Source organism: Triticum aestivum, chromosome 2B, assembly GCF_018294505.1.
Source record: "Triticum aestivum cultivar Chinese Spring chromosome 2B, IWGSC CS RefSeq v2.1, whole genome shotgun sequence".
NCBI classification, from domain to species: domain Eukaryota; kingdom Viridiplantae; phylum Streptophyta; class Magnoliopsida; order Poales; family Poaceae; genus Triticum; species Triticum aestivum.
In genome coordinates, this window is record NC_057798.1 from 86,905,665 (window position 1) to 86,918,370 (window position 12,706).

The window sequence follows — 12,706 nt, forward strand, 5'->3', positions numbered from 1 at the left end:
AGAATCTTTTCCTGACTTCTTACTGTAGCACGGCGCCCGGTCAGCAGGCGGCGCTTTGGGTCACCAGAACCTAAAGAGAAACGCTTCGACTTGGGTTCTACAGCTAACCTGTTTTAATTCATATGTTCCTCGTATGCTCAACATGTCCGGCGAACAAGCAGATGATCACAGAGCGCTATGACGATCACGCGCCATTGCCTGAAGAGCATGCCTGAGTGCTCTTGCAGTTCATGAAGATGAAGTTCATGCTACTGTCGGTTACTTCCTAACACCAAGTCCAGCCCTGTCCACAACAAAATCGGCAATGCATCACCTGTTGCCAGGTAATGATGGGTTTGCCGACAGAAGATGAACTGCACCGTCGATCAGTCATATCCCGCAACGCCGCAACGGCGAAAGCTTTGCAATCCCAGCAGAACAGCTGCCACTCTTGCTCGTGTGCCTCGCTCGTACCCAACGGCCATCACCACACAAATCAAGCAAATAAGCTTTACAAAAAGGATCATCAGGCCACTCCATGTCACCATCTAGCTAGCAGCCTACCACATTCTGGACGCCTTGGCACTACTACTCCGGTCCTTCGTCTCCTCACACCTCGGCTACCTGCCCCCTACAGACTCCGCAGGTCCAGCCCCAGCCCCAGCGCCATCTTCTCGCCCCACCACGACCCGCCTCCGCACCATTGTTGTCGAACGAGGGTTTTGGGGCTTGGGCGGCGGATGCGAGGACGGGTCCTTGCACGCCTCCAGGGCCAGCTTCTCGTGCTTCAGGCACCGGCACAACGTCCTCCACTTCCCAGATGTCAGCATGGGGTGTGCCTGCATTCCACAAGGATACATCATTAAATGGACCTATTGCTAAATCTAAGTTGTCTGACATCTCCACTTGATGCTGCACACTAGTACTAAACTAAGGCAGAGCTTACTCTTTTTTATGTTGTGCAATTACTAGTCTGTAGCTAGGTTATATATGAAGTGACCTTCAGATGAGAAATGGTTGTCTGACCTTCGACGACGAAAGAGGGGGTCGGAGCTTGGGCAGCCGCTGCAACAACAGGTCCTTGCACACCTCCAGGGTCAGCTTCTTGTAGTTTAGGCACCAGCACATCATCCCCTGCTCCCTGGGCATCAGCGCAGACGTGGCGTGTGCCTACATGCACAAGGTACACCATTAAGTGGAGCTATTGCTGTTATTTGGTTGTCTGAAATTTTCACTTCAATGCTGCACACTACTAAAGCTGAACTTACTCTCTTTTATGGCGCACAACTATTAGTCTATAGCTAGGTTATATATGAAGTGGCCTTCAGATGAGAATGGTTAGATGTTGATTGAAAAGCTTAGTAATGTGATTGAGAATTAAGAAAGTTACAGGCAACTTATGAAGAGAGAACACGATATCAAATCCAGCAATCAAGTACTCACAAAATTCAACCAAGTTCTGTAAACATTTCTTGTTAATGATATTAGCACAGTCAAGCTCAATCATGCTGCAACCAGGCAATTTTGTAGTGATCATCATTGTGTGTTTCCATGCTTCAAGTGAAGGGTGTAGATGAGAGGGAAATTAAAAAGAGGAGCACATACATAAAGGAGAGGAAGATGATTAAAGGAGGAAAAAAATGCACATAGAAAGTACCAATGACAATCCGGAAGAAGAGTCCTAGGTTCCATTGCAATAGTACTAATTTCAGTTTTTTGACACTTTCACTTAACATAGGGGTCTTCCCCCCCCCCCCCCCCCCGGGGGGGGGGGGGGCAAAAGGTGCATCAGTATTTGTGATTGGGATATGGGAATGGTGTGCTGTATCTTTTTTTTTAAAGAAAAGGTAGACCATTGTCTACCTTATGCATTCAAAACGGGGCAGGGCTCGAATGATAACAGTCAAATTACATGAAGGTGGTAGGAGAGAAAACGTTTGCATAGGTCATCAGTTTGGTCCTATCTATCTCCTTATTGGCACGGTTGCTCCAGAGTCTGAGCGTCTGGGATATTTCATTGAGGATTCTTCTTGTGGTCCAAATCTCATTACGGAAAAAGTGTGTTATATATAGCTTGCGTATGATTATTGCTCCTCACCGATTGGGAAGGGAAACAAGATGGGAGGCATAAATCCTGCTACTTGGAAAGACTACCGATGTGCACATTCTATCATGGTACAGATAACTAATAGCTGTCATGTGCATACACACTGGCACTTGCCTGCATTGCACAAGGTCACGCCTCCAGGGACAGCTTCTCGTAGTTCAGGCATCTGCACAGCGCCCCCCACTTCCCGGACATCAGCATGGGGTGTGGCTGCATTGCACAAGGATACATCATTAAATAGAGCAATTGCTAATTTTTTGTTGTCTGACAGCTTCACTTGATGTTGCAAACTGGTACTAAACTAAGGCTGAGCTTACTCTCTTTTATGTTGTGCAACTACTAGTCTGTAGCTAGGTTATATATGAAGTGACCTTCAGATGAGAAATGGTTGTCTGACCTTCGACGACGAAAGAGGGGGTCGGAGCTTGGGCAGCCGCTGCAACAACAGGTCCTTGCACACCTCCAGGGTCAGCTTCTTGTAGTTTAGGCACCAGCACATCATCCCCTGCTCCCTGGGCATCAGCGCAGACGTGGCGTGTGCCTACATGCACAAGGTACACCATTAAGTGGAGCTATTGCTGTTATTTGGTTGTCTGAAATTTTCACTTCAATGCTGCACACTACTAAAGCTGAACTTACTCTCTTTTATGGCGCACAACTATTAGTCTATAGCTAGGTTATATATGAAGTGGCCTTCAGATGAGAATGGTTAAATGTTGATTGAAAAGCTTAGTAATGTGATTGAGAATTAAGAAAGTTACAGGCAACTTATGAAGAGAGAACACGATATCAAATCCAGCAATCAAGTACTCACAAAATTCAACCAAGTTCTGTAAACATTTCTTGTTAATGATATTAGCACAGTCAAGCTCAATCATGCTGCAACCAGGGCAATTTTGTAGTGATCATCAATTTGTGTGTTTCCATGCTTCAAGTGAAGGGTGTAGATGAGAGGGAAATTAAAAAGAGGAGCACATACATAAAGGAGAGGAAGATGATTAAAGGAGGAAAAAAAATGCACATAGAAAGTACCAATGACAATCCGGAAGAAGAGTCCTAGGTTCCATTGCAATAGTACTAATTTCAGTTTTTTGACATCTTCACTTACCATAGGGGTCTTCCCCCCCCCCCCCCGGGGGGGGGGGGGGCAAAAGGTGCATCAGTATTTGTGATTGGGATATGGGAATGGTGTGCTGTATCTTCTTTTTTTTGAAAGAAAAGGTAGACCATTGTCTACCTTATGCATTCAAAACGGGGCAGGGCTCGAATGATAACAGTCAAATTTTTGCGTAGGTCATCAGTTCGGTCCTATCTATCTCCTTATTGGCACGGTTGCTCCAGAGTCTGAGCGTCTGGGATATTTCATTGAGGATTCTTCTTGTGGTCCAAATCTCATTACGGAAAAAGTGTGTTATATATAGCTTGCGTATGATTATTGCTCCTCACCGATTGGGAAGGGAAACAAGATGGGAGGCATAAATCCTACTTGGAAAGACTACCGATTGCTCATCATATCATGGTACAGATAACTAACAGCTGCCATGTGCATAAACATTACTACTTGCCTGCATTGCACAAGGTCACGTCTTCAGGGCCAGCTTCTCGTAGTTCAGGCACTCGCACAGCGTCCCCCGCTTGCCGCCGGACATCAGCATGGGGTGCGGCTGCATTGCACAAGGATACATCATGAAAATAGACACAAGCTGTTGCTAATTTTCAATTGTCTGACATCTTCACTTGATGTTGCACACTACAAAGGCTAGCTTACTTTTTTTGTGGTGTGCAACTATTAGTCTGTAGCTAGGTTTTATTTGAAGTCACCTTCGGACGAGAATAGCTGTCTGACCTTCGACGACGAACAAGGGGTTTGAAGCTCGGGCGGCCGCCGGAAAAACAGGTCCTTCCACGCCTCCACAGTCAGATCCTCGTAGTTGAGGCACTGGCACATCATCCCCCGCCCCCTGGATGTCAGCATGGTGTGTGCCTGCACGCAGAAGGATACACAATTAAATGGAGCTATTGCTAATTTTTGGTTGTCTGACATCTTCACTTGATGTTGCACGCTACAAAGGTTAGCTTACTCTTTTTTATGGTGTGCAACTATTAGCCTATAGCTAGGTTATATAAGAAGTGACCTTCAGATAAGAATGGTTATTTGACCTTCGGTGGCGAAACAGGGGTTCGGAGCTCGGGTGGCCGCCGGAGCAACAAGTCGTTGCACGCCTCCAGGGTCAGATTCTCGTAGTTGAGGCACTGGCACATCATCCCCCGCTCCCTGGATGTCAGCATGGTGTGTGCCTGCACGCAGAAGGATACATCATTAAATGGAGCTGTTGCTAATTTTTGGTTGTCTGACATTTTCACTTAATGTTGCACACTACTAAGGCTGAACTTACTCTCTTTTATGGTCTGCAACTACTAGTCTGTAGCTAGGTTATATATGAAGTGACCTTCAGATAAGAATGGTTATTTGACCTTCGGTGGCGAAACTGAAGGATGCACCACTAAGTCGAGCTATTGCTAATTTTTAGTTATCTGACACTTTCACTTAATGTTGCACACTACTATAGTCTGTAGCTAGGTTATATATTAAGTGACCTTCACATGAGAATGGTTAGATGTTGATTGAAAAGCTTAGTAATGTGATTGAGAATTAAGAAAGTTGCAGGCAACTTATGTAGAGAGAACCAGATATCAAATCCAGCAATCAAGTACTCGCAACATTCAACAAAGTTCTGTAAACATTTCTTGTTAATGATATTAGTACAGTCAAGCTCAATTATTCTGCAACCAGAGCATTTTGCAGTGATCGTCAATTTGTGTATTTCCATGCTTCAAAGGAAGGGTGTGGACGAGAGGGAAATTAAAGAGAGGAGCACATACATGAAGGAGAGGAAGATGATTATAAAGGAGAAAAAAAACATTTGCACATAGAAAGCAAAGCAACAATGGCAATCGGGCAGAAGCGTCTTAGGTTACATTGCAGTAGTACGCTAAACAAAGACGATATCCTGGTTGTAAGATGAACAGACATCAATACCGAAGAGGGGTTGATTTGACAGATTAATGGCAGAATGAATCACAAAAGTGCACTGCCAACAGGAGAAAATGTAAAAGGTTACGTCTGCATGCAGGCAAACAAAGCTGGGTTTTTGACAGGCATGGCAGAAGAAAGTACGCTGTAAATCACTATAGGGTGAATTTATTTTTGTGTGGAACCTTAGTAACTTAGTATAGATGAAAAAAAAGTGCCCCAACTTGCGGAGCTGCAGCTCAAGATAGATGTCCTGCAGAGGAGATATATATAGGTGTGAACTAAAAACAATTTGGAAATAAAAAGAAATTGTGCAGACAAGGATGCCAAAATTCAGAAGAGTAGTTCTCAGGGACAAGTGCATTAATTCAGACATCAAATTTCAGTAGGCTGTATAGATTGACTTGATGACTTTGGAAAGAACTTCATTTATGCAGGATAGGATCAAAGGATACGGCCAAGTGACAAGGTTTTCAGATGTAACGGGCAAAGTACTACATGATACATTTGTCCATCATTAGCATCCCATGACAGTACTACCGATCTCAGTTCAGTTGCTTTGCAAAATTCCTGCTGAGGAATATGCATTATAAGGCACAACAAAAATTACAGTGATCGTTCAGATGCACATAATGAAATAATATCATTTTATTTGTCTTGCAAAATGTTTTGTGATTCAATATTTTATTTAACTTTACTATCAAGAATGATCAAAATTTCATACCACAGACCAAATAAGAATTTTGTAGCTCAGATAAATTTTTATACGAAATCGATAATACTGAGATAAATTTATAGGTGTGATGGTAACCAAAAAGAACTAGTGGACATGATAGGTCTTGGTTGACTGGAATAAATGTTTCTAAGGTGAATTGGCAGAAAAGTCCTAATTAAAACTTGGACTCCTCTATTAGTTTTGCTATAAAAATCAAAATAATAGTTGTAATTTAGTGTTTTTCACAATTACAGATAAAACTAAAATGCTATTATTGGTTTGCAAGATCATTGCTTTTCAGTTGTATAATTACCTTAGAATGGCAAACAGAACAGACAAAAAAAAATAGCAGCACAGGAAAGGCAACACTCACTAAACAGTGTAAACAATAACTATGATCACAATGACAAACTGGCAAGCATCAAACAAGCTGTGTGACAGTGATAGCTATGAAGAAGGGAAGGAGGTAACCGGGATGCAACAGAAAATTTTACCAATTGACACTGTCGGTGACGATAATAGCGACGGTGGGAAGTTGCAATATGCGTGTGTCTGTTTGGGATATGCAGAACACACCCTCTCGAGCTGGAATGTGTTAACGTCCCGCGTGAAACAACTTCGGCCGACCGACGAGGTTCCGCAATAATATAGGAGCAAATGCCTCCCCGCTGCACCCATGAGGCCGGACCCAGAATCCAGCGTGATTGGCTTCTCCATCTGCCACTGGGTGAACCTCCCACCATTGTTTCGCCAAACAGTATAAATAACGGGAGACGTGTTAGGCTTAGGCACAAACATGAGAATCATGCCTTGGTCTGCCTCCGCGATCACCACATTCTCACCCGGTTTTCTTTCACAGGGTGGGTGGACAGCCACGGAGAACTCCATCCTCCTGATGTCGAGCGCGAGGAATTTCTCGGTGGAGCATGAAGTCCAGTAGAAACAGCCATGGGCGTAATGGCGCCTCAGGAAAGAAAACACATGTGTCGATAACACAAAGCCAGGCGACATCTCGCTCCAAGTCAGTGATGGAACTGTTCGCCATTGCCCTGTGCCCGAGCAGAAGACAAAGATCACCGGCTTAGTTGGGAGCAGCATCATCCAGATCACCCTGAATGAAGCCTCGTCCGTCGCAGCTGCCTCCTCGTGGTCGCCGGAAGGGACGAGGCAGGAGTCTTCGTAGCAGAACCCTTGTGCGTGGACAACCGAAGCGGCTAGGTCATCGGGGATCCGGGGAAGCAAGAGATAGTGCCGGTGCAAGGGGTCGCACACGACCATCTCATTGGAGGGAGATTCGCGACGGCGGGGGCGGGGCCTTTCGAGGAGTACGCGGCCGTCAAGCACATCCTGCACGGACCAGGGCCGCGAGGAGCAAGGGGAGGGGAGGAAGTCGAAGGAGAAGTCGGCGGCGCTGGCGACGGCCCTGGCCGCGGGCGCGGAGGGGTGAGGCGGGACGGCGGGGTGGAAGCGAAGCCGCCCTGTGTCGAGGAAGCCGAGAAGGGGCGGCGGGTGGAGCTTGCGGAAGCGACGGGTGAAGGAGCGGCCGGCGATTAGGCGGCGGAAGGAGACGCAGGCGGCCGAGGCGCGGATGAGGTCGGCTGCGGTGGGGAGGCGGAGGAGGATTTCCACCAGGAGCTCGTCGGGGATCGCCGGCAAGGCCATTCTCTGGGCGGCGGCGGCGGCGGCTGCTGTGTGTGCTGCTTTTCTTCCGAGGGGGAATGTGTGTAGGTCTTCCTCCGAGACCGAGTAGCAGCGAAACACAAGCAGAAAGGACTTTGGGCTGTTGGGCTCCGGCCAGAGGCTTGTACTGCAAAATACCCATTCTCATATCTCAATTGTGTTGTCCGTTGTCATGCTGCAATGGTGCAATGCCAAATTTTCCGGGTGATCTTATTTGTGTGTGTGTGTGTTCTCTATATCGGTTTTATCTGGTATTCTTTTTTTTGTTTTTCTTCATTTATCAAATACATGCGATAATTTTCAAATAGACGTTAAACATTTTCTATACGGAATCGATAACTCCCGAACGCGCTGTGTTTTGATGTTTCCGTCCGAACGCCTCTTGCGCCGTCAGATTTACAGTACGAATCTTAAATCGGCTGGGTTGGGGAGATTTGATGATAACCCCCCAGGTCACTTAAACCCCACATGTCAGAGACAACGGCGGGGGGCATATGATCAAGGATTTGCCAACAAGGGGGGGTTATCGTCAAGAGTCCTTTCCCCAACCACACCTCTGCTCTCTTTGCTGCGCATTCTCGCCGTCGTTGCCAACATCGACCGCAGATCAGCTCCCGCCCGACCACCGCCTCCGCCGCGCGCATCGAGGGCGACCGCGGGACGAGGAGGCACGCAGTTCCCTCGACGCCCCCGCGTGGGAAGCATGGCAAGCCTGCGGCAGGCGCGCGGGGAGGAGCCCCGCAGGTCCAGCGGCGGCCTCGGGGAGGAGCATGGCAAGTTCCGGCGGCGGCTGGGCGATGAGGATGTGCGGTCACCACCTATCCACCTGGTGCGCGTCGATGCCGTCGAAGTTGGTGTTTGGTGCGGGCAGAGAGGAGCGGCGAGAGGGAGATGGGGGGAGAGGCGGTGGGCCGTGGGCGACGCAGGGGGAGGGCGCATTCGGTGAGGCACGCGGACCACCCTGATGCGCCTTCGGCTTCCATGCGGGAGCCAGCCGCCCCGTTCCCCGCGACGGCCATGAGCGCCAAGCTCCTCAAAGCTACAGCCATGGCGTGGCGGCTACCGCGCCGCCGGGGAGGAGATGCAAGCCACCGCGTTGCCGCAAGGACGAGGTACCGGCCACCGTGCCGCCGGTGTGGAGAAGGGGTAGGCACGACTCCCGTTCTAGAGAAGTGGAGTGTGTTCTACAGGCTTACATCTCGCCGCGCGTTCTACAAATTGCGCAGCTCCTTTCTGAGGTATGAATCGTGCCCATGCCTCTCCCGTTCCAGTTCTTCTACTAACTAATGTGAGTTTTCCCGAGACGAGTTGCCTTTCTGCTGATTGCTGGATTTTTAGAAGATAATCAATAGAGGTGTTGGTTAGTATTAGCTGCATGAGAGGAAATGTAACACCCAAAAAATTTAACCAAGTTTTAAATATTAAAATTTTACCAGGAAATTAAAACTTTTATTTTTCCGAGCTCACTTTTGATTTTTGAAACATTTCCTTTCTTATTATCATGGAGTTTTTACCTCAAGTGAAATACTTCCCAAATTTATTGGACTCTCTTCCCTCTCAAAACTTTTCCCCCTTGGCAAGGATTTTATTTTGGTATCTTCATCAACACTGGTGTTTGGTTATTAAAAACCTTTCTTCTGTTTGTCCCCTTCTCAAATTTATTTTTGGGATTTATTTTCTTTAAGAGAAAACCCTAGGAGTTTTGGGACCTATCTTATATTGAAACCACCCATGGTTTTACCATGCCTCATGTGGTAAATCCTTCCAAGACCACTCCCTTCCACTTGGGGCAACCCTAACATTCTGTTCCAACTAGTCCAAACCATTTTTGGATTTTATTCCATTTATTTTATTTCCCAAAACATTTCTGTCAATTACTTTAGGCCTAGGTGATTTACAAAGGAAGTACCTAATTTCCTTTGAGTTTTGATCTCAAATCAACTCCTCTCGATAGTCCTTAGCACCCACAACCTAGAACCATCAAGATCCACTCTTCCTTTTTTCAAAATTTTCAAGTTTCAGCCTCTGCAAGTTTGGACCAGATTTGTCAAATTTGGTGAAATTCATATTTCCCCTTCTCCAAAAATTCTACCAAAATTCAGGCAGCCCTCAGACACAATGAGAGGCCACCCCACCAAATATCAGCTCAAGGAGAACCTCTCACATACCAAAATCATTTCGTCGAACACTTGGCCGACACTGTTTCTGTGCACTTTCAGAAATATTCAGAGATTCAGAGTTTCAGTGTCGTTTCTTCGTCAGTATTCAGTCACGCGTCAACTGTGGATCTGGCGCGTTGCGCACGGCCCCTCCTCCCTGTCCAGAGCGCTGCACGCGCACTTGGCTGGTTCCTGGCGTCGGTGGCACCCTGGCCCGCCTGCGCCGGCGTCTTCTGCGGCGTCCGAACCTCCCGTGGCGACCAACGGGAGACACCCTGTGGCATAACGCCGTTCGGCACCGCCCAAGCCACCTGGGAGCTCTGCGTGGCCGTCTCCCTTGCCAGCGCACGCATGCAGCACCGTCGCCGTGGCCTGGCACGCGCAGGGCGCGCTCCCTGCCGTCGACGGGCCGCACGGCCGTTCCGTTGGGGACAGGCCATAACCGCCCCTGCCTTGCGGAGTTATGCACCGGGATGGAAACATTACCCCGTCTAGTCGATGCTCGAGCCCCTAAACCGACTGTCCAGCCACAACACCGCCGTAATCGCTCGCCGGACTTATCCCGTTCACGGCAACCGCCTCGGGCCGGCTATATATAACGCCTCCGAGTTCGCTCTCGCCCCCGCACACCTCCACCACCTCACCGGACCCCGCCCAGCCACTGGAAGAGCCTCGAGGGGCCCTTCTTCCTCAACTCCGGCTACCTCCGTCCGCCTCGGGCTCCGGCAGCGTTCTCGCTGGTGAGAGCTCCTCCACCGCCCTAGGCTTGCCCGTAGCCTCATGGCGTCTCTAGAAGACTAACCCCCACTCCAATTTGACCCCAGCAGCTCTCTCCGACGAGGCCCACGACTACCCGAACCACCGTCCGCCGGAGCAAGGGCCGCCGTCGACGTGGTGCTCGCCGGCGACCACTACCACCACCCACCGACGCGGAAGGATGCACTGAACACGGAGGTACTCCCCGACCCCCCTGCCTCGCCGTGGATCGCCGCCGGCGACCTCCGCAGCTCTCGGGCGCCGACGAGCTCTGCCGCCTCTTTTGAATATTCAAACCTGATGGGTGGGACCCGCCCGTCAACCTCTCTGTTCTTTTTTTTTGGAACCGCTTTCTGAAAACGTATTCTGGCAAATGCGCTTTCTAATCTGAATCGTTTTCTGCACTTTTCTGTTCTGCCCCCTGAGAGTTTTCTGTTTCATTACAGAAAGGTCCTTGGATTAAAACCCTTATAACTTTTAAACAGAGAAGTATTTTTGATTGATTCTTTTTCTGTCCTCTTTAAAATTTTGTCTAGTTTATTTTAAGATTTATTTAAAAAAAATCAGACAATTTTTTGGTACTATTTTTAAACTATATATTGATTCAAAAATATTTTTAAATAGGATTTTTGGAGAGAGGAGAAAGCCTTCAAAGGTTTTGGAGTGCACCCTGCCTCCCCACAACTTGAAGGCAAGCATTCTGAATCCCGACATAATATTTTTGGTGTGTTCGTTGACACGTTTATAACACCACCTCATTTCGAAGGACTTGTTATTTCATGTGATATGATCATTTGCATGGATGCATATAACATATTAGTGATTCCCATGCTGTTGGAAATAAGTATGCTTGTGATGGTAATCATCCTCATGTACCTTGCATGCATGTCGGAAAGGAATCCGGGAAAGCTCTGCCTTGGGTAGGCGTGAGCTTGTCGCCGGTCTCCGTCGGAACGGTTATGTCCGGTATGGCATAGTAAGGTATAATGAGTGTTGATTGAGATGGTTGAAATATATTTGTTATACATGTCATGCAGGGAAATTATAAACCTCCTGAGTCGACCGTAGATCGAGTCTTGTTCCAGTAACCCCCACACTTGTTTCGTGCTACCACTTGTCCCTGCCATAGGTAGGGTACGGTTCAGTAATTTGTCGACCCTTTCTAGCACACACTGTATAGAGGGGACGGGATGAGGGTACAAAGGCCATGGATTAAAGCCAGTCATCCAGTCAGAGGGCATGGGTGTTTCGGTTGTAGCCGAGGGGGTAGCTTTCCCAGTTTTGCGCGCGGTATAAATTTTGTGATCCCATGCTAATCGAGGTTGTAGCCTCCCCACTTAGAGTTTTGCTTAACGAGTGTCGTGGGTGATTCCAGACACCGGTAAGTTAAGATGGTGTGTGCAAGTCAGGTGCGTTTTCACTTAAAAGACCGTAGACGGAATTAGTCTTGATGGACTAAAGGAATCCGTTACTCGTGGGTAAAGAGTACACCCTCTGCAGAGATTAAACCTATTCGAATAGCTGTGTCCATGGTTAAGGATTACAGTCTGGGATGGGTGAAGTGTCGGTATTCGGAGGTGAAACTATTAAACCCGAACTGGAATCACAACTTGTGACTTGTGATAATTATGATTATTTTTATTGTTGACTAACCCGTGATATTATTGGTATTATCGAATATCCCTGGGATGGTTCTACCTCCTGGATATTTACTGTCTTTTCTTTTAAAGCCCTTTATGTGGTGTCGCTAAGACGCCCGACTGTGGCATTTCTTTTAAAGCCCTTTATGTGGTGTCGCTAAGACGCCCGACTGTGGCATTTCTTTTAAGGCCCTTTATGTGGTGTCGCTAAGACACCCAACTGTGGCATTTCTTTTAAGGCCCTTTACGTGGTGTCGCTAAGACGCCCGACTATGGCATTTCTTTTAAAGTCCCTTTATATGGTGTCGCTAAGACGCCCGACTGTGGTATTTCTTTTAAAGCCCTTTATGTGGTGTCGCTAAGACGCCCGACTGTGGCATTTCTTTTGAAGCCCTTTATGTGGTGTCGCTAAGACGCCCGACTGTGCTATTTCTTTTAAAACCCTTTTATGTGGTGTCGCTAAGACGCCTGACTGTGGCATGCTTGTTATTTATTTCATAATTTTAATACTACTATGTTATTGCATATTCATAAATAACATGCTTGCACGCATCAGAGTTTTATTTATCTTTTGTGACTGACGTCATGAGCATAAAATATTTTTCAGCACATCATTGTTATATTATACCTGTGTTC

General features: G+C 47.4%; 1 protein-coding gene across 2 annotated transcripts; it reads right to left on the reverse strand.

Annotated features, from left to right (window-relative positions):
- Positions 1-372: 372 nt before the first annotated feature.
- LOC123043631 (uncharacterized) lies at positions 373-7,615 on the reverse strand. Of its 2 annotated transcripts, XM_044466146.1 has the most exons (8): positions 6,330-7,615; positions 4,247-4,384; positions 3,933-4,070; positions 3,652-3,750; positions 2,484-2,627; positions 2,201-2,296; positions 1,006-1,149; positions 373-818 (listed from the first exon to the last, which is right to left on the reverse strand). In XM_044466146.1, the coding sequence occupies exons 1-8, from the start codon at positions 7,495-7,497 to the stop codon at positions 589-591; spliced, it is 2,157 nt and encodes a 718-aa protein (XP_044322081.1). In that variant the 5' UTR covers positions 7,498-7,615; the 3' UTR covers positions 373-588. The 2 variants fall into 2 exon arrangements, with proteins under 2 accessions (XP_044322081.1, XP_044322082.1); XM_044466147.1 differs by lacking the exons at positions 1,006-1,149; positions 2,201-2,296.
- Between the last annotated feature and the right edge of the window lie 5,091 nt (positions 7,616-12,706).

Bases quoted from the DNA above. Each gene is read 5' to 3' on its own strand.
- LOC123043631 (XM_044466146.1), bottom strand. From the start codon at position 7,497: ATGGCCTTGCCGGCGATCCCCGACGAGCTCCTGGTGGAAATCCTCCTC. The intron at 4,385-6,329 runs GTAAAATTTTCT...TTCTGCGTGCAG, and splicing joins GTCACCGACAGTGTCAATTG to GCACACACCATGCTGACATC. The intron at 1,150-2,200 runs GCAAGTGCCAGT...TTGTGCATGTAG, and splicing joins CGTGACCTTGTGCAATGCAG to GCACACGCCACGTCTGCGCT.